This window comes from Culex quinquefasciatus, chromosome 2 (genome assembly GCF_015732765.1).
Source record: "Culex quinquefasciatus strain JHB chromosome 2, VPISU_Cqui_1.0_pri_paternal, whole genome shotgun sequence".
NCBI lineage: Eukaryota > Metazoa > Arthropoda > Insecta > Diptera > Culicidae > Culex > Culex quinquefasciatus.
Genome location: NC_051862.1, coordinates 132,430,933 through 132,458,236, shown reverse-complemented (window position 1 = coordinate 132,458,236; position 27,304 = coordinate 132,430,933). Strand labels below are relative to the sequence as shown.

Here is a 27,304-nt window from a genome sequence, read left to right as displayed (position 1 = left end):
CGATTTGAATAAATTGATCATAAATAATTCCAGCACATCACGTAAGGAAAGCACTAGCCAGAAAAAAGTATTCAAAACCAGGTTGTCCGCTTGGGAACAGGTACCAGAGACTGGAACTGAATAGTGCGCATGTGCCAGAATTTTTTTTTTTGCGTGCAAAGCTCCCTGTCAGCTGATTTTGACATTTTAACGCTTGGCCGGCCCAAAGAAGGTCTGTTCGCAGAGCAGCGGACAATGAACGGTCGGCGTGATCCATAATTTATTGGCTAGTGAAATATTCAAAATGCTGCGGCATTTTCTAGGTAGCATTGTGTAGACTTGCATTTTGTGTCAGTGAACCGATTTTCGTGTCATCTGACATCGGAGTCCTGACGTTAAATGGAATCCGCTCTGTTTGAGCATCATTTATGCAGATAATAAGTTGAGCAATCAGAGAGAGAGAGAGAGGCTATTGCAAATATTTAATCAAATTTCTTTCATGTTCCTTAGTAGAAAATCTGAATGTCCATCTAACCAAAGAAATAACCTTGCAACAGCTGTTGCGTGAATCTCGTCACGTACTCCACTGTTGAGTCCAGTCAAAAGGTGATCCTTTTATGAACCGCCCATAATGCCACTGACTTTGTTGTCACCTTTTTGCACTGACGTGACATTTTTTGTCTGTTCTCCAAAGTGCAACAGTGCTATCGGTTGCCAACCGGGTGGTGATCGATGCATCGTCATCATCCGCGACACAGTGATTCACCTTAACGACAGCCACCACCATTCATTACTAGTAGCCCCAGTTGGACAGTTGGATACTAAAAAACTGGCTACCGACAAAAGCCCATACAAAGAACGAACGCGCGCGCCCGAGCGATAGAGGTCCAAATTATGCAAGTTGTATCAATATTTAACATGCAAATCTGCCTTTGCGTGATTGGCAACGATTTGGACGACCGGGACAGACTCGGATCCGGAGCCGGGCCAGGTCAGGTATGGCTGATGTGACGTGCCCGTAATCATCATCAACATCTGATGCCGGCTCTCTCTCTCTCGGTCTGGGTTGTACCGGGGTAATTGTTGAACAAAGTAGAGAGGTTCCACCCTCCCCGGCCGGCGCGGCTATTAGCCGGTAGTGCTAGGGGTGTGCAGCTACTTGGTGAAGGTTTGATTAGATGTTAAAATAGATCTACACTGCAGCAAATTACTTGCTTTATATATTTCAAAAATATTCATGAAAACATCGCAAGAGATGTCGAACAAATTAAACCTAAAGAAAACTAAACATTTGGTATGTAAAATGTATGTAAGCAATTCTCAACCAACACCGAAAATGGATTTGATTTTTTGATATGGCTCAACTTTGTTACCAAAGACGACATTTTGCTTCATTGGTTACCCCATACAATCTCCAGACAATTTTGACAGCTGTCCATACAAAAGTGGTACGTAAATATTCGAAACTCTGTAACTTTCTAAGGAATTTTCGGATCAAAGTTCAGCAAAGTTGTAGGTATTGATGAGGACTATTCAGAAAAAATAGGTACGCCAAAAAGACATCTTGCTAATTTTTTAATTACCTTCTTTACAAAAACATAATTTCCCAAAATTGGTAACTTTTAATTTTCGAGATTTTTTGATATCATTTTAAACAAGGAGCTATAAACATTAGAAACACATAGGACCTTTTCAAAAAAATCTCTTAATTTGTTTTACCGAAACAAAACCAGCAACATTTTTTCCCAGCACCGAAAAGGACCTAATAAAAATAATTTTATGAAAAAAAAACCCGCAACTTTTGAGCCATAGAGAAGCATGGTCAAAAGTTAGTCGCTGGGTTTTGAATTTTAGAAAAAAATGATTTAAAGAAAAAACGAATTTGTTACAATTTGTTTGACCTCATTAGTTTATGTAAATTTTAATTACTATTACTAGTATTATTATTATTATGTTATTATTAATCAATAATCATTACATTTTTTCACTTGGGGCCGATACTACATTTTTATTTTTATTTCATTGCTTGACTACGTGACTTAAAAAAGTACCTTTATATTTTTTTGAACAAGACTACTTAAATAAATGAGGTGTCTCAACAAGACATTATCTACTAATAATACTAAAGCAGATATCCAAAGGGCAAGTTTATAAAACTGACTTATTCGTGGTGAAGACTTTGGTCTGGTTGAATTTAATTTTTAAAATTAAAATTATTAAAATGTCTCAATATTTCATATTAACATTTCCCAATATTTTTCATAAAGAATTTAAATCTTTTATTTCACTTGTGGATTATTGAGATTATTTATTTCAAAATCTTATCAAGATATGGGCAGCGAATATCCAAGAAGATTAAAGCTGCCTGAAATAAAAGAATTGACAACAGCAACAACAATCAAGATTTATCCAAATCTTACCATTAGAATTTTCTCAAAAAATAAGTCTTGAAATATGTATTGACAATCCTTTTAAAAGTCCATTGAAAGAAGAATTTCACGGATTTCACACGTTCTAATACTTTGTCTAAATTCACTAACCTAACTGGGTAATTCTCCGCCAACTCACACAGCAGTTGCCCCGACCCCTCTTCGATTTGCGTGAAACTTTGTCCTAAGGGGTAACTTTTGTCCCTGATTACGAATCCGAGGTCCGTTTTTTGTTATCTCGTGACGGAGGGGCGGTACGACCCCTTCCATTTTTGAACATGCGAAAAAAGAGGTGTTTTTCAATAATTTGCAGCCTGAAACGGTGATGAGATAGAAATTTGGTGTCAAAGAGACTTTTATGTAAAATTAGACGCCCGATTTGATGGCATACTCAGAATTCCAAAAAAACGTATTTTTCATCGAAAAAAAATATTAAAAAAAGTTTTAAAAAGTCTGCCATTTTCCGTTACTCGACTTAAAAAATTTTTGGAACATGTCATTTTATGAGAAATTTAATGTACTTTTCGAATCTACACTGACCCAGAAGGGTCATTTTTCATTTAGAACAAAAATTTTCATTTTAAAATTTCGTGTTTTTGCTGACTTTGCAGGGTAATTTTTAGAGTGTAACAATGTTCTACAAAATTGTAGAGCAGACAATTACAAAAATGTTATATATAGACATAAGAAGTTTGCTTAAAAACATCACGAGTTATCGTGATTTTACGAAAAAAAGTTTTGAAAAAGTTGGTCGTCATCGATCATGGCCGTTCATGGTCACCCGCGACAGACACGGACGACGAAACAAAGAGAAACGCAAAAAGTAACTTTTTCAAAACATTTTTTCGTAAAATCGCGATGACTCGTGATGTTTATAAGGAAACCCATTATGTCTATATATCAAAATTTTTGTAATTGTCTGCTCTACAACTTTGTAGAACATTGTTACACTCTAAAAAATAACCCTGCAAAGTTAGAAAAAACACAACATTTTAAAATGAAAAAAATTGTTCTAAATGAAAAATGACCCTTCTGGGTCAATGTAGATTCGAAAAGTACGTTAAATTTCCCATAAAATGACATGTTCCAAAAATTTTTACAGTCGAGTAACGGAAAATGGGAGAATTTTTAAAACTTTTTCAAGTGTTTTTTTTGATGAAAAATACGTTTTTTCGGAATTCTGAGTACGCCATCAAATCGGGCGTCTAATTTTACATAAAAGTCCCTTTGACACCAAATTTCTATCTCATCACCGTTTCAGGCTGCAAATTATTGAAAAACACCTCTTTTTTCGCATGTTCAAAAATGGAAGGGGTCGTACCGCCCCTCCGTCACGAGATAACAAAAAACGGACCTCGGATTCGTGATCAGGGACAAAAGTTACCCCTTAGGACAAAGTTTCACGCAAATCGAAGAGGGGTCGGGGCAACTTTTCCCGATTTCGTGTGAGTTGGTAGAGAATTACCCAACTCAAAAAATAAGTTCAGCATTTTGAGAGTGTCGTATAAAAAAATTAAATATTTTAAAAGAGATTTCAACAGAATTTCCGAAAATAAGAATTTGATTCACATTATGCTTTCTTTACATTAAATTGAATAAAAATAATAATTTAAGCAAAGTCACAGACAAGGATAAAACTTTTGTGTAAAAGATAGTAAACTAGCTTCTTCTATTTTTTAAATTAGTTTTGTGTTGTAATTTGTTTTCTTAGCTCATTTTTAGAAATTTTTTGGTCATGATTTCGAATTTGTTAAAGTGAAATTTACCCAAACGAACAGGGATTTAATAAGTTTTATTTTTTACACTGAATCAAATTTAGAAAAGAAAATCGTGGAAAATCCTAACTCCTTCGATTGCAGTTTCGCCATTAAAAAAGCAAAATAAAAATCGGTGTACTAAGTCTTTTTTTTAATAAATAAAATTTAATAGAAAATATTTAAGGCACAAATCGTTTTGCGGATCTGGAAACTTAAATTTTAATAAGCCGAATTAATGCTGATATATGCCGAATACAAATTTTAATGCTTTAAAATTCTTATTGATTACTTAATATTCAACTATTGATCTATTTCTAAAACCAAATCTGAAATTCTAGACCAAAATTTGTTTTGATTTAAATTTCGGGAATTCCCGGGACAAAATATAAAAATATCCCGGAATTTGTGAACTCCCAGTTTTGGAAAAAAATCCCGGGATTTTTGTCCCGGGAATTCCAGGGATGGACACACTACTTTCGAAAGTAAGAAGAATGTTTTGTAAAATTTGCATGACAGTGATACTTCTAAAGGTTTTGTTTGGAGTGTACCTCTGGTTTGTTTCTTTATTTTAGAAAAATCCTCACATTCAAGCAGAGTACGATCCACAATGCAATTTTTTCTGAACTTTCAAAAACGATAACTTTTAACATTCGAAATCACACGATCGAGTTTTACGGGTTGAAACTTTATAAAACCGGATGAAATTGGTCAAACTCATCACAAATGTTTCTCGTACTACAAAAGTCGACCAAAATTTGTTGACCACAAGAAAAAAAGAAAAAAAAAACAAAATCAAACAGTCGATGGTTGATTATTTTTGACAAGAATTTTGATTTGCTATTCTGTTTTTTTTTTGTACATTCGAATGCATCAGATGTATTTAAATGTTATCGTTTTAAAAATAACATTCATTTAAAAAATGCGCATCCCTTAACGTTGTGCAAAAACAATGCGCTTCCCATATACCTAACTAGCTAACTCTGCTGCTGCTGCCTGGTTCAGACACGATGCAATGACGGAACACACTTTTTCAATTTCTCCACCGAAACCGGGTCGCTGTCGCTAGTTGCTATGCACCCTGCAGCTCCCACCTCCTCCCCCTTCCCCCAATGACCCACCTGTCCCGTGGCCCCGTACTAGGGCACAAGTGCCACTAACAGCTGACATGCCCAGCTGTTTAGAGTGCGCGCGCCCGGCTCCGATGACGAGGAGGAAGCCCCCTCAAGCAAAAAAAAAAAAGAGAACGTGCTGCCAACCAACTACTCAGTCGGTGGGTATAATCGTGTACTGTTACTTAGTTATTACTCTACTAAAGAGAGGCGTTGCACACACAGACACACGGAGCGACGCGAGCGCGCGGTTTGATTTAGAACAAGTCATGTGGAGGTGTGCACTCTCAACCGCCGTCAACCCCTCCCACCGTTTGTTCTACAGGTTATGTTCTGTAATGCAACCCAACCCCGCGCAGAGAATAATTGACTTGACGAACGAACGAACGACCAAACTAGGCAGATTATAACAATGAGCTTTTAAATAGTTTAATAGATAATATATTAAGATAAATGATGTGGCCCTCCTCCTAGCAAGCAGCAGTCAGCCAGCCCCAGAGTAACATGGCCCATAGTCGTTATCATTAGCCGTCATCATCGTCTGTCGCAGTGGTGGTTTCATGATTATTTGCCAGCAATTACTAGCATGGTACCGAGGCTGCAACGCGACGGCGATTCAAAACCATCGAAGAATCGTTATTAATTAAAAGATCTCGACTTTGAGGAGGACTTCTTTGTATTACAATGCAGGTTTGTGCACGTAAAAAATGGGATAGTTACTGAAGTTTGAAACAGAAGAGATTTGATGTTTTCATCAAAGGCAAAACACATATTTTCAAAATTTTCAAATGCTGGGCTTGAAATTTCAAGCAAAAAAAAAAGCAGAAAATTTCACAAAATTTTCATTATTCAACATTTAAAAGGGCAGGGCTTTGGAGTCGGTTAACAGAATATTTTTGTTGGTAATATAACATCTGGGAAAGGGACTCGTGGTGTAGGGGTAAGCGTGGTTGCCTCTCACCCAGTCGGCCTGGTTTCGATCCCTGACGGTCCCGGTGGCATTTTTCGAGACGCGATTCCGTCGGACGGGGAAGTAAATGTTGGCCCGGTCTAACCTAGATTGTTAGGTCGTTAGCTCAGTCCAGGCGTAGGAGTCGTCTCCCTGAGTCCTGCCTCGGTGGAGTCGCTGGTAGACAGTTGGACTCACAATCCAAAGGCCGTCAGTTCGAATCTCGGGGTGGATGGAAGGTTAGGTGTAAAAATATTGCCTCAACAAGAACGCCAAGGCAATGCTGTAGAGCTAATAATTTGTTTTGATTTTGAACATCTGAGAATGGTTTAGATATTGTGTTACAAAATGTGTAATTTTATACCAGGAACTGGTGAATTTTTCATCAGTTTCTGTTGAATTGAACATTTTTACACATTGTTTAGAAACAATAACGCATAATTTCAAAAATCCAAGCTTCATTTTTTTTACTGTTCAGCTTTTAAAGCAGTGTTCATGGAATTCAAAACCAAGAAAGTTTTAGAAAAACTTACACGGAAAAAAGTCAATTCCTGAACTCGTGAATTGTGTTCATGAATTTTAGAACCACGAAGTCTTATATTTACGGTTGTTGCTCAAATTCACTATACTCATGAATAAATTCCTTCGTGGTTATTAAATTCATGAACACAATTCACGATTTCAGGAATTGATTTTATTTCTCTGTACCACGGAAGTGGAACACCTTGTTTGTGATTCCCAATTCAATGAACGTTTGTTCACGATATTGGAAACTAATTTTTCTCGGTGTAACTTCGGTTTACACGGTAAAATCGAATGACTCCAACACGGAGGCCTGAAGATTTAACGACTCTGACTCCTTTTTTGGTCCTTTTAAAAAAAATCGGATAGTTCGAAAAAAAAAATGGGATATTCACAAAATAACCGAGATTTGCTGAATGAAATTTTCATATTCTTCCATTTTTGATGTTAATTTATAAAAGTTTTAAAATGTAAAGTTTTTTTTTCATTAAAATTCCGCACATTTGGTCGCCTCAGGTATGATTAGGATATAAATAAATTATAAATCCCGGTTACGACGTTTTTTCAAATTCATAATTTTTTTTATTTCTAAAGTTTTGGATATGTTTCAGGCGACTTAAAAATACATCTTTTTCGCTAGAGTTAAGGATGGTGCAAAATAGAGTACGTGAGAAATGATTTTTGAAATAAATTGTGATTTAAAAAAATCTAAATATTGCCAACAAAATAGCAAAAATATTTAATGCATTATTAAATTTGTGATCTCACTTTTTTTTTTAAATTTAAGGCATCATTAAGGGGTTACATACATGTAGAAAATCACAAAATTTCATGTTTCAGAAAATTTATTCAATCCACTCAAAATGTGATTTTCAATCACTTCTGAAAGTTTCATGAAGATATTCCATGATTAAACCGAGTAAGAGACGATTTACGCTCAAAATTTTGCCATGCGCAAAGTGAACTGTCAAACTTTGTGAGCGTTTTTTCTCTAAACGCCGAATTGATTTACGGATGCCACGATATCTCGAGATGGGATAGACCAAATTGGCTGAAATTTGAGGTGAAGGCTTACAAGACATATACCGTGTGCATAACGAAGCCCGATTTTGAAATTTTGCCATTTTAAAAAATACAAAAATTTAAAACTGACGACTTTTTTATGACAAACACAGAAATATTTTTATCTTATTTTCAAATAAACTTTTTGAAAATCGGGCTTCGTCATGCACACAGGACCGGTTTAACGAGGCTTCACCAAAAATTTGAACCGATTTGGTCAAAGCAGTGTGGAGATGGAGTTTTTCGAAACTGCTAACTTCAAATAGCTATAGAGCTGCAAGTTCTCTACTTCGCTTACGAGCGAGAAAGGCTTTCCTTCTTTTCGCTCGAATTCCAACACCGTTTTTAAACCTTGTTGATCGGACTGCTAGCTGCTGAGATATAGTCTGGGAAAGTTTAAATTTTGTGAACTAATATATTTTCTCAGTGTCATTTAATTAAGCCACAACAAAGTTGAATATTTGGAGGTTGAAAAATTTGATGGTTAAACATAATTTCTTTTTCGTCGTCATTTTATCTCAATTCGTTTGGAATATGAAACATAACACTTAAAAAGTGTTAATTATTTAAATGCTGTTGTTTATTTTATTAACGTGACTTTAACCTAATTTTAGAAAAGAATCTGTCATTAATCCTCGGTGTAATATTATCATATTTTTTAAATTTGTTCAGTGTAATTTTGTATTCAAACATAGGTTTAGTATTCTTTTTTTACTCTGAGGGAATAGCCTTCAAGAAAGGTTAAGTTATGTAAAGTACCGGCAAACGGGGTGACTTTGATAGATTTGAGATATTTCGCAAAAGAAGAGAGTAAAAATTAAATTCTTACGGAATGCTATGGAATCATACTGACCGTGGTTGAGAAGTGTTCAAACTTCTTCTAGAAGAAGTTTTCCTTAAGTTTAAAAGTTAGTTGAATATAATCAATAAAATGTTAATAAAAAACATTATTTGAATAATCTCAAAGTGTATATGTTTTCTCCATGATCAAGAATTTGAATCGGAAAATGGAATGCATTTTTGGATTCTTTGGACGTTTAGAAACAGGTAACATTATTTTTAAAAAAATAAATACTATGTATTTTTGAAATGGAATTTGAAAAATCTCAAAATTTGAAGGCATTTTCAGTTGAACAATTTTCATATAAAATGTGAAAACTTTTGATTCGTGCTTCAAAGTCAGTTGAAAATGCATTTTGAATCGATAATTTTATAAACAAAACTAGTTTCAACAAACTTCAGACAAAATTTTGACTTTTCACAAGTTTACCTGAAATTTGTATGTATTTAATAAAAAGCTTATAAAACTAGTTAACTAAATACAAACATTGTTTTGTTTCTTCAGAAAAACTATATCAGCAACTTTTCATTTGACGTAAACATACAATTTGAACACTTTAAAACTGGTTTTAACACAAAAAAAAACTATCAAAGAATATCAAAGTCACCCGGTATTCAAAGTAAGAATTTTCAACGCAACTTTTTTTAAGCACTATTCAAAAAACTTTTTTCAAAAATAGTTCGTGAACCTTGCGTGGCCTACCCCAGCACATCTAATCTAATCTAATCTAACCGTAGCGCAGCCAGTCTTTCGAGGGCATCCTGGACAATGCCTTAGGTTGATTAACGCCTAGCATCCTCTTGTCATTATTAACAATTGCAGTGCTCCAATGCAATAAATTGCTTTGAAACATCACAAACGTTAAAGCGGCCAGGCCAACTGCGTAAAGTTTACCGCAAAGATGATTCGTTGAAGTGGGTTGAGTTTGAGCACGAATGTTCAAACAACAACACAATTCTGAATCGACAGGGGAGGAAGAAACGTGGGGATCCCCCGCTCACGTTCCTGTTTGTTTGGGCAATTAATCGTTGGGAGCACTTCTTAGCATGAAGTTTTGGTGCTCCGGGACCCTCGGGGATGGGACATTGCATTTCCACAAATGCCCTGGACACTATTTGCCGTGGTTATAGCGCCACAACTTTGCGTGGCCTACCCCAGCACATGTTTTAAAAAATAATAATCTTGAGAAAAACCTTACTAGTTGGAAAATATTCCAAAAATAAATCGATAGGATTTAATCCCGGTTTATGGTATTTTTTTTTGTCTTTTCGAGAGGTAATTTTGGACCCAAAACGTGCCTTAACTTCACACAGCTTTCTAAATGACAAGATTTGTTCTAGGCACGTGATTTTTTTAAGCTTTTTTCAGTGTCCTCAAGATTTCTGCAACAACACTTTGAGCAGAATTTAGTTCCATAGAGAAAAACTGAAGTAATTGCAAAATCCCCTTACCAAATGTCACCCCCACTGACAGTAATGTCGGATAAGGGGAGGGGGATTCGGGACAATAATTTCAGCTGTTTATCCTTCGGCTCAAGTCACAATTCCATTACGAGCGGTATAGAAACAGTCAGTATGCGCTCAAGCATTTTCGGCCCCAAGCTAATGAAAATTACGCTTTGAATTAATGATTACAAATGCGCTTTGATGACATGAATAGTTCCCCCCCCCCCTCCCTCCCACACATCTAAATGGGGACCATGTTGCAGTACTTGTTCAAAATTAATTGACTCTATTGCATCAAACGAATTACAAATGTTGGTGGACTTTGGCCGCGTACGTTGACATATTGGACAGGGCTGAAGTTGGGCTCAATTGTGTCTTGCTCATAATGGGTTAAAGAAACCGATGGCCACTAATATGTGACACTTTGTTGCCAAGTCTTAAGGAGAGCGAGCCGTTGCGTAACCTTAACGCGATTCATCGGCACGTGCCGGCCACTAAATTCCTGTGCTCGCGATTTAATGAAGCCCTAATTTAATTGAAGCCGCTTAGCGTGGAGTATAGTCGTTTGTACTAAAGGCTGACTAAACGATGAGCTGAGCGCGCGCGCCCGTTGATTGCTGTCGATGTTCGAAAACTTGATTTGCTGTCACGATCCGGTACGTGAGAAGCTTTGTACGTTAGATCACGGGAACGCACTTTGTGCAGGCGGGAATTAATTAACTGTCTTTAAGTTGAGATGTTGTTCGAGTTTTTTTAATTAGGCTTTGTGATTATGATTAATGGTTTGCATTCAAACAATGCAAATTGCTTCGCTTTGCATGTTTGTTGCTAAATTGATGAATTTTTAATAACTTAAAAGAACATAAACACATTGTCATAAACTGATAACAAATTAAAAATGTTGGTTCTGAACAATTTATGTTGATGAACTAACTAAATGAATATTTCAATCTTTTGAACACCTTACTATAAAACCTCACAATTTTACTAAGTTTAACTCTCTATTTCTCTCTCTAACCTCTATTCCAGTACTACTCGGTGTACCCCTTCAAGGACCACAACCCACCGGACATCGAGCTGATCACGTCGTTCTGCCGGGACGTGGACGAGCACCTGCGGGCCAACGGCAAAAACGTGGTGGCCGTCCACTGTAAAGCCGGCAAGGGCCGGACAGGTCAGTACCGCTAATTAGTTACGACAAGTGCGTGCGACCTTGCGCTGAAAAGTATAACCCCGCAATGGAACCTCTCAAACCCAAGAGCCGCGAAGTGACACAGTAAATATCGCCAATTTATTTTATTGCCGTCGCCGGGCAGGCTTTGGAGGGAACGCGAGTGCTCGTCGCGTACATAAAATGTATCTTGCCGTTATTGTGGCAATAAATCAACATGAACCTTAATTGATGCTGGAAAGCTTCCCCCACCCCTCTCGTTTCCCCTGCCATGAACTGAAAATTTGTTCTACGCGAAGGCGCCCCCTCTTTGGAGAAGACCCAATACGGTGTGTGGTCGAGGCTCCTACAGTAGAGGGTACATTCTCTGAGAAAATATGCAATTTTATAATGTTTCAGCATTATTTTTGCTGTAAAAAAAAAAAAAAACAATATTCTTAGCTGTTTGTTTATTTGAAATTATTCAGTGATATATTTATCAAATTACCAGATGTTCAATTTACTTAAACTTTGAAATAAATGTTGCAAACAAAAACTTATTTGAGTTTCCCAAGTATATAAATAAATGCTGATAAATAGACCTAACTTGTGACACGTCTGCTGTCAAAGGGACTTTTATGTAAAATTAGACGCCGATGGCGTACTCATAATTCCGAAAAAAAGTATTTTTCATCAAAAAAACACTAAAAAAGTTTTAAAAATTCTCCCATTTTCCGTTACTTGACTAAAAAATTTTGGAACATGTCATTTTATGGGAAATTTAATGTAATCTTCGAATCTACATTGACCCAGAAGGGTAATTTTTTCATTTAGAACAAAATGTTTCATTTGAAAATTTCGTGTTTTTTCTAACTTTGCAGGGTTATTTTTTAGAGTAAAACAATGTGCTACAAAGTTGTAGAGCAGACAATTACAAAAATTTTAATATGTAGACATAAGGGGTTTGCTTATAAACATCACGAGTTATCACGATTTTACGAAAAATTTTTTGAAAATGTTGGTCGTCGTTGATCATGGCCGTTCATGGTCACCCGCGACAGACACGGACGACGAAACAAAAAGAAACGCAAAAAATAACTTTTTCATTTTTTTTTTTCGTAAAATCACGATAATTCGTGATGTTTATGAGCAAACCCCTTATGTCTATAAATCAATTTTTTGTAATTGTCTGCTCTACAACTTTGCAGAACATTGTTACACTCTAAAAAATAACCCTGAAAAGTTAGAAAAAACACATAATTTTAAAATGAAAAAAAAATTTTAAATGATAAAATGACCCTTCTGGGTCTATGTAGATTCGAAAAGTACATTAAATTTCCCATAAAATGACATGCTCCAATTTTTTTTTACAGTCGAGTAACGGAATATGGGAGAATTTTTAAAACTTTTTTAGTGCTTTTTTCGATGAAAAATACGTTTTTTCATAATTTTGAGTACGCCATCAAATCGGGCGTCTAATTTTACATAAAAGTCCCTTTGACACCAAATTTCTATCTCATCACCGTTTCAGGCTGCAAATTATTGAAATAAAATATGTTCCACATACCGTAAATTAACTGTTTTGTGTTATGTTTTACTTCCTTGTCAATATGGACCTTTTCACTTTTTCTTCTCTGATTTTACTTGTCATTCTTTTGCTTTTCATATTTTGCTCTGCCTTTTTTGACGTATTTTATTGATTTTGTAAACTATTTTGTGTTTTTTAATGGATTTTTGCTTTATTACTTTAAAAAGCATTTTTTTTTCCTTTTTTTTCTCATTTTTATGTTCTTTCAATAATTATATTATTTTTTTGTTTACTATTTCCCTATCTTTTTTGCATATTGTTTATTTCATTTACCTTCTTGGGCGCCTTCTTCTTTTTTTTAATTGTCTCAATAAAACCATTTCGCATTTGTCTGTCTTGGTTATCTTGGAGGTATTTTTTCTGTTGATGTCTTCTTTATCTTTCCTCAGAAAAAAAAATTCGGGTAGTAAAACTCAAGAACTTAATAGAAAAGTTCATCAAATACCTTTTCAATAATCTTTTTGGAAAATAATTTGCAACCATTTTTTTTGAAATTAAATATGTCTTTATTGAACATTCTTATAATAATTACATTTCTTTTACATGATAAGTGGTATGGCCTAATGCTCTTCATCTTTGTTGTATTTTTCGTTTTATTATTAACTGATCACATTTATTTATTTGTTTCAAATTGTTTTACATTATTGCATTGAATTGAATACATTTGGGTAAAAAAGAAAAAAATCACTTTAACAACTAATCCTAATTTAAAACTAAAAAATAAATCCATTGAAATATTCAAAATCACTAGAACGAGTAAACTACGAACTGTATTTTAAGATGAATGCTCCAAGAGTTCTTACTTGTTCCTGGCGAGTTTTGCACCCACGCAGAGTTGTTGTCATTTCGATGAAAATGTTCGAAGTTCTTGTGGTGAAAACAGGTCACTACTGCCTTCACCCGTTGATGTTGGTTGGTTTTCCCTCGGTTGCTGACTGAAGCCTGGAGGTGTTGTATGCTCTGCAACTCTTTGCCGCTGATTCAACGGCAATGGCTGCAGATTTGGAACCACTCGAGTAGATCCTGCTCCTGGTGACACCAAAGCAGGAAAATCCACGTCCGTGAAAGTTGGTGGTGTTTTGCGACGATTTGGTTGGTGCCTCGTCGTCGCTTGCTGCCGAATTTTTACAAACTCAGCACGTTTTGGGCAGCTTCGATTCTTGGTAGAACGGTCGCCGCCGCAATTGAAACATTTCGCTTCGATGTTCTCGTTGATTGTTTCGCAAGCTTGAGTTTTGTGCTCACCTCCGCAGGTTGCACAACGACTCTTGATGAAACAGTTCCTTCCACCATGTCCAAACTGCAAGCAATTCGAACATTGTGTCACGCCACGGTGCACTGGACGATAACGTTCCCAAGTCACGATGATGTTGAAAATTGCCCGAACTGCTTTCAGCTCAGACGGCGTTGTCGATCCTCTCTCGAGATGAACCAGGTACAGTTGATCACGATACTTGGTGTCCTTGTTGTGTCTCGTCATCTTGAAGACTTCGATCACGTTCAACTTCAGAGTTTTGAGCTCTTCTTTCAGCACACTCACATCCATGTCGTACAGGCCTCGGAGGACCTGTTTCATGGGGCGTTTATCTGGATCGTCATGGCTGTAGTATTCAATCTTTGTGTTGTTCAGGAAATCCCGAACGTAGTTGTAATCCTTTCTGGTAGGTAGCAGAATTTTGAGTCCATCAGCACACAAGCGAATGGAAGCTCGTAAAGCACCAGATTTGATAAACCCGGTCAGCCACTTTCGCACCGAATCCGATGACGATGTTTTCACAAAAATGGGTGGCAACTTTTCCCGTCGTTCAAATTCTTCCTTCTCGCTCACGTCCACAGGGAGGGTAGCGAAGCGTCCTTGCTCAAACTGCCTGGCTTTGCAGGTAGCGCTTCGGCATTCTTTAGCTTCTTCAAATCTGCCGATCCTGCTGGTGAGGACCGCCTCTTTTTCTTGCCGTGAGGCATTTTTGCACTTTTAAGCACTTTTCAGGAGCTAAAATCCAGGAGTACCTCACTGAATGATGGTCCACAAAGGAATCATTTGCAACCATTTTTCTGCACACGTCCTTAAAATTCTACAAATTATGCTTAAGATATTGATGCCTCTGTGCTCTCTTGTATTTTACATGCTGGTTTTCCTATCTAGTTAGCATACAAAAGCACAGAGGCTTCAATATATTGCCGCAGTACAGTTTTGCCACAGCATTAAACTCAATAGCTTATCAAAAGGTTTTTAAATACACCTAACTATGTATAGAGAAGAGGTCCCGGCAATATTTGCTCTCAAAACAGTGTTGCCAGTGAGAGATAATTTCTCATTTTAAAAAAGATGGTCCTGGTACACAGAAAAAAATGTAGCATTTTGGAAGGCTGAAAATTTGACATTTTGAAAGATGAATCGACAAGTACATGCTCATTTCTTGTATTGTGTTTATTTACTGCATATTTGGTTTAGAAAGCTTAGACATTATCTCTAATTCGCTTCTATTTTAACAAATTATGTTTTTTTCTAAAACTAAACAATGTCCAAAATGAAGTTAAATTTTTTTTTTGGACTCATGGAAGGGTTTTTAAGACAAATAAAAATGTTCATGAAAATTTTTCAGTTTCATTCAAAAATTGAGTAGCAAAAATAAAATAAGTAACAAAATCTTTAAAATTCCTGATTGCCACGGGTACCATTCAATCAAATAACAAAATTTCGTAAAAATTTCATGGGACTCAAAACAAAAAATGGGATTAAAGAAGAAAATATGAAGCTCTGCCAAAATAAAACAAAATGAAATAACAAGCCATAGTTTAATAATTTGCATGGAAAACGTGTTTTAAAATGCATTTTACACTAGTTCAGTTGTTTTGCAATCATTAGTTTTCAAAAAATGTAAGATTTGACGAAAACAAAAATTTTGGCGAAAAAAAAACATCGAAAATTTTCAAAAAATCAAAAGATATTCAAATCAACCCAATCAACCCGTTGTCTGGCTAATTTCAAGATTTTTGAAGTGTCGCTTGACTTTTTCGAGTGGTTCTGAAAAGTGGCCCAATGGGAACCGGAATCCGGAACATCCGGGAAGACCATGTTTGGACAGGATCTTGTCGAGGGTACTTGACAAGAGTTATGAAACAAATATCTGGCTAATTTCAAGATGTTTGAAGTGTCGCTTGACCATTTTGAGTGGTTTTGAACAATGGCCCCACGGGAACCGGTATCCGGAACATCCGGGTCGGCCATACTTTGACAGGATCTTGTCGAGGACACTAGAAATGAGTTGTAGAGTGAATATCTTTCTGATTCCTCGATGTTTGAAGTGTTGCTTGAACATTTTGAGTGGTTTTGAAAAATGGCCCCACGGGAACCGGTATCCGGAACATCCGGGGTGACCATACTTTGACAGGATCTTGTCGAGGGTACTTGACAAGAGTTATAATACAAATATCTGGCTAATTTCAAGATGTTTGAAGTGTCGCTTGACTATTTCGAGTAGTTCTGAAAAGTGGCCCCATGGGAACCGGTATCCGGAACATCCGGAGTGACCATATTTGGACAAGATATTGTCGAGGACACTACAAATAATTTGTAGAGTGTATATCTTTCTGATGTTTGAAGCGTCACTTGACCATTTTGAATGGTTTTGAAAAATGGCCCCACGGGAACCGGTATCCGGAACATCCGGGGTGGCCATACTGTGAGCACATTAGGTTTTTTGGCAACAATGATACTTTTTTTTATCATATTTGCTATAAATATTGAGGATTACAATGATGTTTCAATCAGATTTATGACCAAGTTCTGCCTAGCTCCGAGAACTTCCAGAAACGGTATACGGAACATACGGTATTGGTTCTACGTGACCGGAAGTTGGTCTGTGTGACTCAGAAGTTTTAAAAGAGCAAAATTGGTTGAAATTTATGGGTTTCCCAATTATTTACAATAGATTATCCTCGATTTTTAACTCAGAGACAGCTAGTTTTGCCTCCCCTTAAAGGGGGGAGGGGTCAGGGGGATGGGTCATCTCTTAAAAGATGGCACAACTAATCCCCTTGATTTTGCAACTTGAAGCACTCAAATCGGTTGAAAACTGGCTGAGCTACATCGATTTTACTAAACACAAAACGTCCCGGGTCTTTACGGGTTAAAATAATTCTAAATGCAGGGGAATGCATTTTTAATTGATTTCAGCTGATTGCACCTAAATTTCCATTCAATTTCTGAAGTTTTTTGAAAACAATTTTTTTTTGCTCCCTGATTTTTCGGGCCAGCTTTGAGGGGGGGGGGGGGAGACAAAGACTTTCAATAAAATTTGTGTCAGTCTTATCATTTAAATTGTACGTAAAGGCGTAGTCTGGGACACTACACAAATTACTGCATGCTTCTTTTTACTTAAAATATAGAAAATGTTAGTAAAAACACAGCCAAAGTTGACCCATAAAAAATCCCATTTTTTTAAACATTTGCAAAGTCACATAAAACTCCCAACTCTAATGTAAAAAAAAAATCAAGAGTTCTTCTTTACAGTGCTTTTTAAAGATCAAAAATAGGTTGAACATTTGATTTTTGGCGATTTTTTAGATCGAAGCACGTCTAAAGGCGTGGTTGGGTTGTAAACGGTTAACAAGCTAAGCTTGAAATTGGGAGTGATAAATAATGTTCAGAAGTTCAAATTATTTATTTTATTATTTCATATTTGGAATATGAATGAGAGGTTACAAAGAATATGTTTTTTAAATAATCTTCTTGAAATTTTATGAATGAACCAGATATTTTTTTTACAGATATTAACCCAAATCTTTTTGAAAGAAACATGTGTAATGAAAACAAAGATTCACGACTTCACGGAGAACTGCCTGCTACCGGAACCAGCTCTAATATGTTCTAATCCACTTTGGAAAACTTGAACCTGCTGGCAAGCCCTCTGACGGTCCCCGTGCTCCGTACAGCAATTACAATTCAGTTCCACGTTTGAACACAAACTTGGACAGTTCTCTCGCAAGGAGACAAATCCCTGAATCACACCGCTACTGCTATTCGTTGTTGTGTGGATGTAACTAATTGTTAGTTCTCGCAGGGAGTCGCGATTGGGTTTGCGAAGGAGGTCACCATGCCCGGACAGGTGCCCAACTAGTACGCCTAGTTGCGGCTTAGTACGCAGTAACAAGGAAGTGATTGCAAACTGATTTGACGGGGGTTGCTCGTTTAGCGATTGTCATTGCGCGGGGTCTTGCCCCTTGAGGGAAGTAATTGCAGGGTTCAGTAATTTATTCAGTGTAAATGGCTGTGATCTTACCCAATGATCATTTTTTTCTATTTTTCCTTATTTGTGATGCTGCAAGAAAAGTGTAAACAGTTTGGCAACAAATTGTTCAAATTACTTAACGGCGTTACTGTAAAAGCAATCAACATCTATCAGCAGTCCATAACAGGGATGCCACATTTGAAGATTTTCGAGCACAGGCTCAATGCTCAAACGTATTGTTTTGCCATGTTATTCGATGATTTTTAATCAAATGAATTACTCACGAAAAAGATAACAATGTTTTGCTTCTTTTGCCAAAAACAGATTTGTAAAATATTATTTTGCCATCAAGTTAAACTCATTTGCGTTTTTGTGATGTGCCCGAAAATCTTCAAAATCTGGCATGCCTGGTCCATAACCTCGGCAGCCGGATGCGAAGTTTTACGACCTCGCATCTGTTTGTACTGGTCATTACCCGGTAGATCCTAACGCCAATACTGAGTTGATTTGGAGAAAATTCATTTATTCAGCAAAAAGACGAGACGACCGAGATAACCCACAAAAATCTTCCGTGTGACACACACTCACTCGAGAGGAGAGTCGGTCGGACAATCCTCCGCCCTGAGATTTGCCGGAGATTGCGGAAGTTGGTCGTAAACTTTTAGTACTCTTTCTTGGACGACGCTGCGCGCGCGCGTGTGTGTGTGTGTGTGTGTGTGTGTGTGTATGGACACAGTCGGTCGTACATTATTTACAAAAGCTCCGCCAGAGTCCGGTAAGCGGTTATGTAACCCCTTGTTGATGGCCGGGCAGGAGCACTTTGCACTGTCGCCAAAAGTACCGTAGAGTGGGGGTGAGTTTGGACATTTTGGGTAACAGTAAAACTATCATTAGATTTGAGCAATTGAGTAGCAGCGACGCGTCGAAATAAGAGTGTGTTAGTGATACCAACGGTAGAACAATCTTCTTCGAGATATTTTCGCTGATCACTCACCGAGAGAGAAGTTCTCTCTTGCACAAAATAGCTCAGTAATTTTTGATTTCATGATTTTCGTGAGGAAAATAGATTTCACTAATACGTTCACAGGACGAACGCCCAACCTCTTTGAATAATCGGGATCGATTATTAAGAAACTCTCAAATCTAACATAAAAAATCATGGTCCAAAAAATAAAAGTCATTTCGTAAAACTTTCTTTGAAAAGTGTGATTACATTTCAAAGACACTTCACACAACAGTAATGTAACAAATCAAAAACACACACACACACACACTAACTTTTGTCAGGGTGACTGTTTATATTATTGGTTGGCGTTATCGCGCGAGCGTCTCACTCTCTCGCGAATGTTATGAGACTTTTTTTTATGACACACGAAAAACGGTCGCCTCGTGGACGTTTCCAGTGCCATGTGCCGAAGTGTGTGTGTGTGTGTGTGCGAGCACCAAGTGTAGACTGTACGGCTCAGCTGTTTGTTCCAGTGACCGGCTGCGCGCTGCCGGCCGGCATTTCGTTATCACTGGTTTTATCTACTCAGTTGTTAATTATACCAGAAATAAGTATGGTAAAAGTTTGGTATATGATTTTTTTTGTAATTGCGTGGTGGAAGGTTGCTTCAAACTGCAATACAAAAAGTGGGATGTGAAAAAACAGTAATTCCAGTCCTAACCGTTGTTAAACACAAGGTCAAACTTTCTTTAAAAAAAATACTATTGAATTCAAAAATACTATGTTACTAGAATTTTAGAGTACAATTTGCCATTTGACAAACAACCACATGGCGTTGGAGATATATCTAAGAAATAATCGAAAGAAAAATTGAAACGCCTTTTGAATGGAAGTCTATGTCAAGTATCCTTCAATAAAAAAAAAATAAACCATCCACTTTAACGACCCCCAGGTCTTTTGTGGTCTCTATTGCAAGTTTCTGCTCGAACCTAGAAGTCCAAATGCTTGAATGGGGAGAACACCCAAACCTATTTTTACTCCAAGGAACCTTCCACTCCAGGGTGTAAACTGACGACCTTTGGATTGCGAGCCGCCGCCAGGGATTCCGGTACCGGAACAGGCTTGGTTTGGTGTGTTGTTTGTACTTAAAGTGTGGAGACGACTCCTACCATTTTTTTTTCTTTGTAAAAAAAAAAGAAAAGATTATTAATTTCACTTTTTGTTGCTAAAATTTGATTTGCAAAAAACACAATTTAATTTTTTATATATATGTTTTAGGGAACATCAAATGCCAACTTTTCTGAAATTTCCAGAATGTGCAAAAAATCTTTGACCGAATTATAAAGTTTTTAATCAATACTTTTTTTTCAAAAAATCGAAATATTGTTAAATTTTCAACTTCATGTGTCGATGTAAAATCGAATTTGCAATCAAAAAGTACTCTAGTGATATTTTGATAAAGTGCACCGTTTTCAAGTTATAGCCATTTTTAGGTAACTTTTTTTGAAAATAATCCCAGTTATTTTTTTTTTTAATAAGTGCACATGTTTGCCCACTCTTGAAAAAAAAATTTGAATGGCTGAGAAAATCTCTATATATTTTGCCTTTTTGAACTTTGTTGATACGACACTTAGTTGCTGAGATATTGCCATGCAAAGATTTACAAACAGGAAAATTGATGTTTTCTAAGTAGAGCGTACAATTTCCCGAACCGGGAAAAAATCCCGGGAATTCCCGAAATTCAAGCGAAATTATACATTTTCTGAGCTTTTTGGGACCAGTTTTTTGAAAATGCTCTGAAAAAAATAATAATAAATAAAGACACACAACAAACTTTTTGTTCAATTCAATTTATTGTATTTCTGATACTACCCGAGCAGACGGAAATAACTTGGGAAGGTCAGTTTTTGATATTGTGAGAAGATCGAAATATGTTATTGGGATGATCGGATTAGTTGTTAAAATAACAAAAATCAATAACAAAGATTTGTTCGAAGAATAACTTAAACTGTTATTATGTTGTTGTTGCAATAACAAACCAATAACACAGAAGGAATCATAAAGGAATAACAAGCTTTGTTATTTTGTGCGGATAGGTGGAGCAGCATAATAACAAAAATTGTTATTGAACTGGTTTGTCTCCATAACAAAAAAAGTTATTGTATTGGTTTATTTGTAATTTGCAAATAAACCTGCAGTTGCCATAACTCCTCTGTACTAGTCAGGGCTGCAGAGTCGGGTACCTCCAAGCGACTTTGAATCCATACTTTGAAGACAACTCCGACTCTGGATGCAGGATATGACGTCAACGACGACTTCAGCTCTCCAAAAATACCCGACTTCACAGATTCCGACTCGAAGTAAAAGTTGCTAAAAATTTGCTTAATCCGATGCAGTCTCCGAGGTCTCACTCCAGCTCGAACTTCAACTTCAGCTCCGACTTTCTGGCTCTTTGAAAATAATAACAGTTTTTGTTATTCACACTTCAAAAATTCTCAATAAATAAATCAATTCCGTTAGGGAATATGACAAAATTTAAAAAAAAATGATCTCTCAAAAGTTAATTTTATCGGATTAATTTCAGCTTGAAACCCCATTTCATGGTGAAATAAATGACCCCGATGAAATTGGTCAAAATTATTTCATAGTTCTAGCCAATTTTAGTAAAATTCCTTAGGGGGTATATCAAATAATTAAAAATATCAACTTTCAAAAATACAACGTTAAAGAATAATTTTAGCTTAAGGACCCCATTTCATGGCCAAAATAATGACCCCGACGAAATTGGTCAAAATTATCCCATAGTTCTAGCCAATTTTAGCAAAGTCCCTTAGGGGGTATATCAAATAATTAAAAAAATCAACTTTCAAAATTTCAACTTTTTAGAATAATTTTATCTTAAGGACCCCATTTCATGGCCAAAATAATGACCCTGACGAAATTAGTCAAAATTATCCCATAGTTCTAGCCAATTTTAGCAAAGTCCCTTAGGGGGTATATCAAATAATTAAAAAAAATCAACTTTCAAAATTACAACTTTTAAGAATAATTTTAGCTTAAGGACCCCATTTCATGGCCAAAATAATGACCCCGACGAAATTGGTCAAAATTATCCCATAGTTCTAGCCAATTTTAGCAAAGTCCCTTAGGGGGTATATCAAATAATAAAAAAAATCAACTTTCAAAATTTCAACTTTTTAGAATAATTTTATCTTAAGGACCCCATTTCATGGCCAAAATAATGACCCTGACGAAATTGGTCAAAATTATCCCATAGTTCTAGCCAATTTTAGCAAAGTCCCTCAGGTGGTATATCAAATAATTAAAAAAATCAACTTTCAAAATTACAACTTTTAAGAATAATTTTAGCTTAAGGAACCCATTTCTTGGCCAAAATAATGACCCCGACGAAATTGGTCAAAATTATCCCATAGTTCTAGCCAATTTTAGCAAAGTCCCTTAGGGGGTATATCACATAATTAAAAAAATCAACTTTCAAAATTTCAACTTTTTAGAATAATTTTATCTTAAGGACCCCATTTCATGGCCAAAATAATGACCCTGACGAAATTGGTCAAAATTATCCCATAGTTCTAGACAATTTTAGCAAAGTCCCTTAGGTGGTATATCAAATAATTAAAAAAATCAACTTTCAAAATTTCAACTTTTTAGAATAATTTTAGCTTAAGGACCCCATTTCATGGCCACAATAATGACCCCGACGAAATTAGACAAAATTATCCCAAAGATCTAAACATATTTAACAAAAGAAAAAATAATAACAGATTGTGTTATGGACACTTAGAAACTATTCCATTTGTGCGATTTATGGTAATTTTAGTTCTCAGTCAGTATACCGAACGAATAACAAATTTTGTTATTAGGAGAGTTTTTGAAATGTATAACATTTCCTCTTATTAGCGTGTTATTAAACATTTTCAATATAATATCACTTCAATACCAAATTTTGTTATTTTATCAGAAACTGTTATTATTTTTTCTTCTTGAAGTTGAACTTCAGGATAAAATAATAACACTTTTTGTTATTTTAACAGGATTTGTTATTGAAATATTATTAATTTTGTTATTACCGTCTGCCCGGGTATCAATTTCTGAAGCATCTGGAAATAGACTTAGCCTCAGGAAAATAAATTATTACACTTTAGTTAAGCTGTTTGAAGAAAAAAAACTGAGTTATTTCATTTAAAAAATATATATTAAATCGTTTCCGTCAAAGCAAAATTGAGATGTGTATGGTTTTTCTATACCATGATCAAATGAGATGAAAATTGAATGGCATCATTAAATATTTCAAATAGGTTTGTGCAAGAAAAATTACTTCAATTTGTTTAATGCTAACAATTTGAAGTAAATCAATTATGGAGCACTGTTAGCATTAAGTTGAATGATAAACTGTCACTGAATCCGCTTTGTAAATGCCGGCCCCGCTACTCTTCACGGGTGTTCCCCTCAGGAACAGGGAAAGATTTACTTTTTTATTTAATTGTTTGAAGTGAATTAAACACGAGATTTTGAAGGAAAAACTAAAAAGCTTTACTTTTTTGTTAAGGAGCTCAAAACCAGTATGACTTATTTATCAGGAAATACATAACTTCTGCATGTTTTTTTTTATTTATTTTTTTCATTTCAACTTTATGTGCCAAACCACACTCTCTTTTTCTGGTCGCAGATGCAAGTCTAAATAAAATATTATTAATTAAAAAAAAGTTTAAAAGAAATATTGTGTTTGTGGATTATGGATTCATTTAACTCACTGTCCAAACACTTTGGTAAAAAATGTTTCTCAACAAAAAATATCAAAGATCATTTATTGATTTATTGTATGATTTGAGCCTATAGAATTTTAGAAATTCTTCAGTTGTTTGAATTTTTACATGCAGTCAAGCTATTAATTGATCTTCACACTTATTTTAACTATTAAAATCGCTGTACTATACAGTTTTGTCGCAAAATATTAATCAGAGCCAAGATCAGAACAATTTTCAATTAATTTAAAATTTCCCGGGAATTCCCGGGAAATTGGTTGAAAATTTCCCGTTTCCCGGAAAATTTGTTACCCCGGGAAATTGGACGCTCTATTTCTAAGTCTCACCTTAACAACCCACCATTTTCCGATGTCGATATCTCAGCAACTAATGGTCCGATTTACAATGTTAAAATATGAAACATTCGTCAAATTTTCCAATCTTTTGCAAAAACAATATTTTATTTTTTAAATCAAGACTGGCATTTCAAAGGGTGTAATATTGAATGTTTGGCCCTTTTGAAGTGTTAATCTTGATTTAAAAAAACGTTTCTTAATCCACCATTAGGTGAGTGGTGCCTTCCTCACATTTACAAAGTAATAATGAAAATAAGTTTATGAAAAAAATATATACCTGATACAGACTTTTCCAAAAAAACATGCAGACTCTCATTTGAAGCAATATGGCAACCGCGCGTTTCGCATCTGGCGCGACTCTCGCACGTAAACAAAAAGACCCGGCCTTTTGAGGTTATGCAAAAAATTACCCTTTTTTGTATCTACAAAAATCTTTTTATTGGCATAACTTTTTAAATACTTTACTAAACAAAATAAAATTTTAAAGGGTCTTAGGGGACCCCAAAACGAACAGAATAAGGCGGATCCGGCCAAAATCGGTTCAGTCAGTTCTGAGATAATCGTGTGGAAAAAAATCGTGTCTACACACATCCCCACAGACATTTGTTCAGAATTTGATTCTGAGTCGATAGGTATACGTGAAGGTATATCTAGGAGGTGTATTTAAGAAGTTCATTTTTCGAGTGATTTTATAGCCTTGCCTCAGTGAGGTGAGGAAGGCAAAAAATATAAATTGCAAATAGTTTTTTTTCGCTAAAGTTTTTGTTTGCTACAAATCTAACATTTGTTTAACACTTAACTAGTGTTAAATGTATTTTAAAACACAATTTTCATGATAATGTCAAGACTTTGGGTTATAATTTTGATTTTTTTTAACCACTTTTTTTCTTTTTCCCCCAGGCACCATGATCTGCTGCTACCTGCTGTACAGCCGGCAGTTCCAGACGGCGGACGAGGCGCTCCACTATTACGCACAGCGACGCACAAGCGACGCCAAGGGCGTCACCATTCCGTCCCAGCGGCGGTACGTTGAGTACTACGCCACGCTGCTGAGGAGCAACGAAACCTACCAGCCGGTGCAGCTTTACGTATGATCAATTTCTTCCAGGTTGAAACAATTGAACTAATGCTTACTTCTTTGTCATTCTAGATCTGCGAGATCCGGCTCACGGGGACGGTCAACATCCGGGAGGGCACGATCAACGTGTCCGGCGAGACGCCCAAGCCGCTGCCCGAGTTCCGGCGGACGGACGACACCGGGGGTGGTGGAGGTGGTCTGGTTGGCGGGCAATCGCCGCCGTACACGATGCTGGCCAAGATGGACTACTGCATGCCGCTGTCCGGTGACGTGAAGATCGAGTTCGTCAAGAGTTCGGTGCTACGGAAGGAGAAACGGTGCCACTTTTGGTTCAACACGTACTTTGTGGAGCGAGCCGCCAAGAGTGAGTTGTTTGAATTTGCGGTGTTTAAAGAATTTTTCACTAAATACTATTTTTTTGCTTTTGAACTTGTAGAAGACGCCGAAGGAAACCTCTTGCTAACTCTTAGCAAAACGGAAATCGACGACGCTCACAAGGACAAGCACCACAAGGAGTACCCTAACAACTTTTCGGTGAGTAACACGAGAGATTTGTTTGAAATGGAAAAACTCATACAAATTGTTTACATTTGACACTTTGCTTTCGTTCGTCCACATACGAACGAATGAACACAATGCAAAGTAACTCTCACAGTAATTTGACTCTTACCGGAAATATTTACATTCTTGCAGAGAACGTTCACATTTTACCAAAATTTCGATCAACTGCCCCATGACTGCATTCAAATGATTGCTGACACCATACAGCAAGAAAAAGAGAGGTTGAGAGAGAAAAAAGAGAGAGCATGTGCCGAGCTCGGCTTTGTTCGTTTCAACTTAGTTTCCGTTCACTGGCGGTCGTTTTAGACTGACCATCAAGACAGGCACTCTGTGGAAACAATCAAATTTCATTGTTGTAGATGAATGCTGAATAATAGGTGAAGGTGGAGCAAGTGTAACACTAAGGAAATGCTCGATAAAACCCATTAAAAACGTAAATAAATCAGTTGGATTTTTTTTTATAATCATCTTATTCCTGGTCTTGACTAAGACTTTGTTAGAAATAGTATCTACAAAATCCTGTTTTGTACTATAAAACATGATTTTAAAATTATTGATTTTCCGTACGTTCTACTCAACTAGTGGGGCAAGACAAACGTATATTTCCCAATAAAATATGAAGTTGCAGTAAATTGTAATTATTCCCATACTTAAAATCCATATGGTACGCATGCCCCACCTGAAAAAGATTTTTTAAAAGCTCTCAACAAAAATAATCAAATGATAAATCATACCTTATAATAGGTGCAAATCATTGGTAGGGACACCTCTGATCTAGGAAAAATGGCATTTTGATTAAATAAACATAAAAACGCACCCTTAGTCTTTTTTTGGTTTTCCAAATATTATAAGAAAACAAAGGTTTTGAAAAAAACTTCATTAAATCTTGTGTCCCGTGGCGTTTACGTCGTTTTAACGGTTATGTGGTAGTAGAATCAACTAATTGCATTGCTAGTAACAATTTTCCATATTGAACATATTGGACATGTAAGAATAACATATTGAACATAATATGTAAAAATACGATCGTTATATCAAAACAAACAACTTTGTCGAAGACCAAGGTATGTAGATTAGTAAGGTAAGGCTGGTTTTCCAGCTGTCAAAATAGTTTGTTAGCACGAAACCCGGATTTTATATGGGAATTTTCAGAAAAGTGAAAATTCGACCATTTTCCGAGCAAATTTTACCGGATTTTTTTCCTGTGAGGTTGTTAAGCATGCCGAACTGAACTGAAATACGCTTTTAAAACCATTTTTTTTTATTACAAAAAAATTATTCAAATAAACGCGTTTTCCGGTTCAGTTTGGCATGATTAACAACCCTACAGAAAAAAAATCCGGTGCAATTTTCACTTTTCTGAATCTCCATATAAAATCTGGGTTTCGTGCTAACTATTTTGACAGCTGGGATTTCCCGCCTTACCTTATCTAATCTACATATATTGGTCGAAGAAATTAATAGGAGCTATATGTGATGAGCAGCGATGGAATAATCATCATCAAAAGAAAATCTATGGATGTTCAACAAGAGAA

At 36.1% G+C, this 27,304-nt stretch overlaps 1 protein-coding gene across 11 annotated transcripts in view; it reads left to right on the top strand.

Moving 5' to 3' along the window:
* LOC6041063 (phosphatidylinositol 3,4,5-trisphosphate 3-phosphatase and dual-specificity protein phosphatase PTEN) overlaps nucleotides 1-27,304 on the top strand; it is a 130,904-nt gene that overhangs the window by 79,782 nt on the left and 23,818 nt on the right. For all 11 annotated transcript variants that reach the window (XM_038250927.1, XM_038250928.1, XM_038250926.1 and 8 more), the window contains 4 exons: nucleotides 11,123-11,267; nucleotides 25,031-25,218; nucleotides 25,281-25,572; nucleotides 25,645-25,742. In XM_038250927.1, coding sequence (XP_038106855.1) covers nucleotides 11,123-11,267; nucleotides 25,031-25,218; nucleotides 25,281-25,572; nucleotides 25,645-25,742 — 723 coding nt within the window. The remainder of the gene's footprint in view (nucleotides 1-11,122; nucleotides 11,268-25,030; nucleotides 25,219-25,280; nucleotides 25,573-25,644; nucleotides 25,743-27,304) is intronic.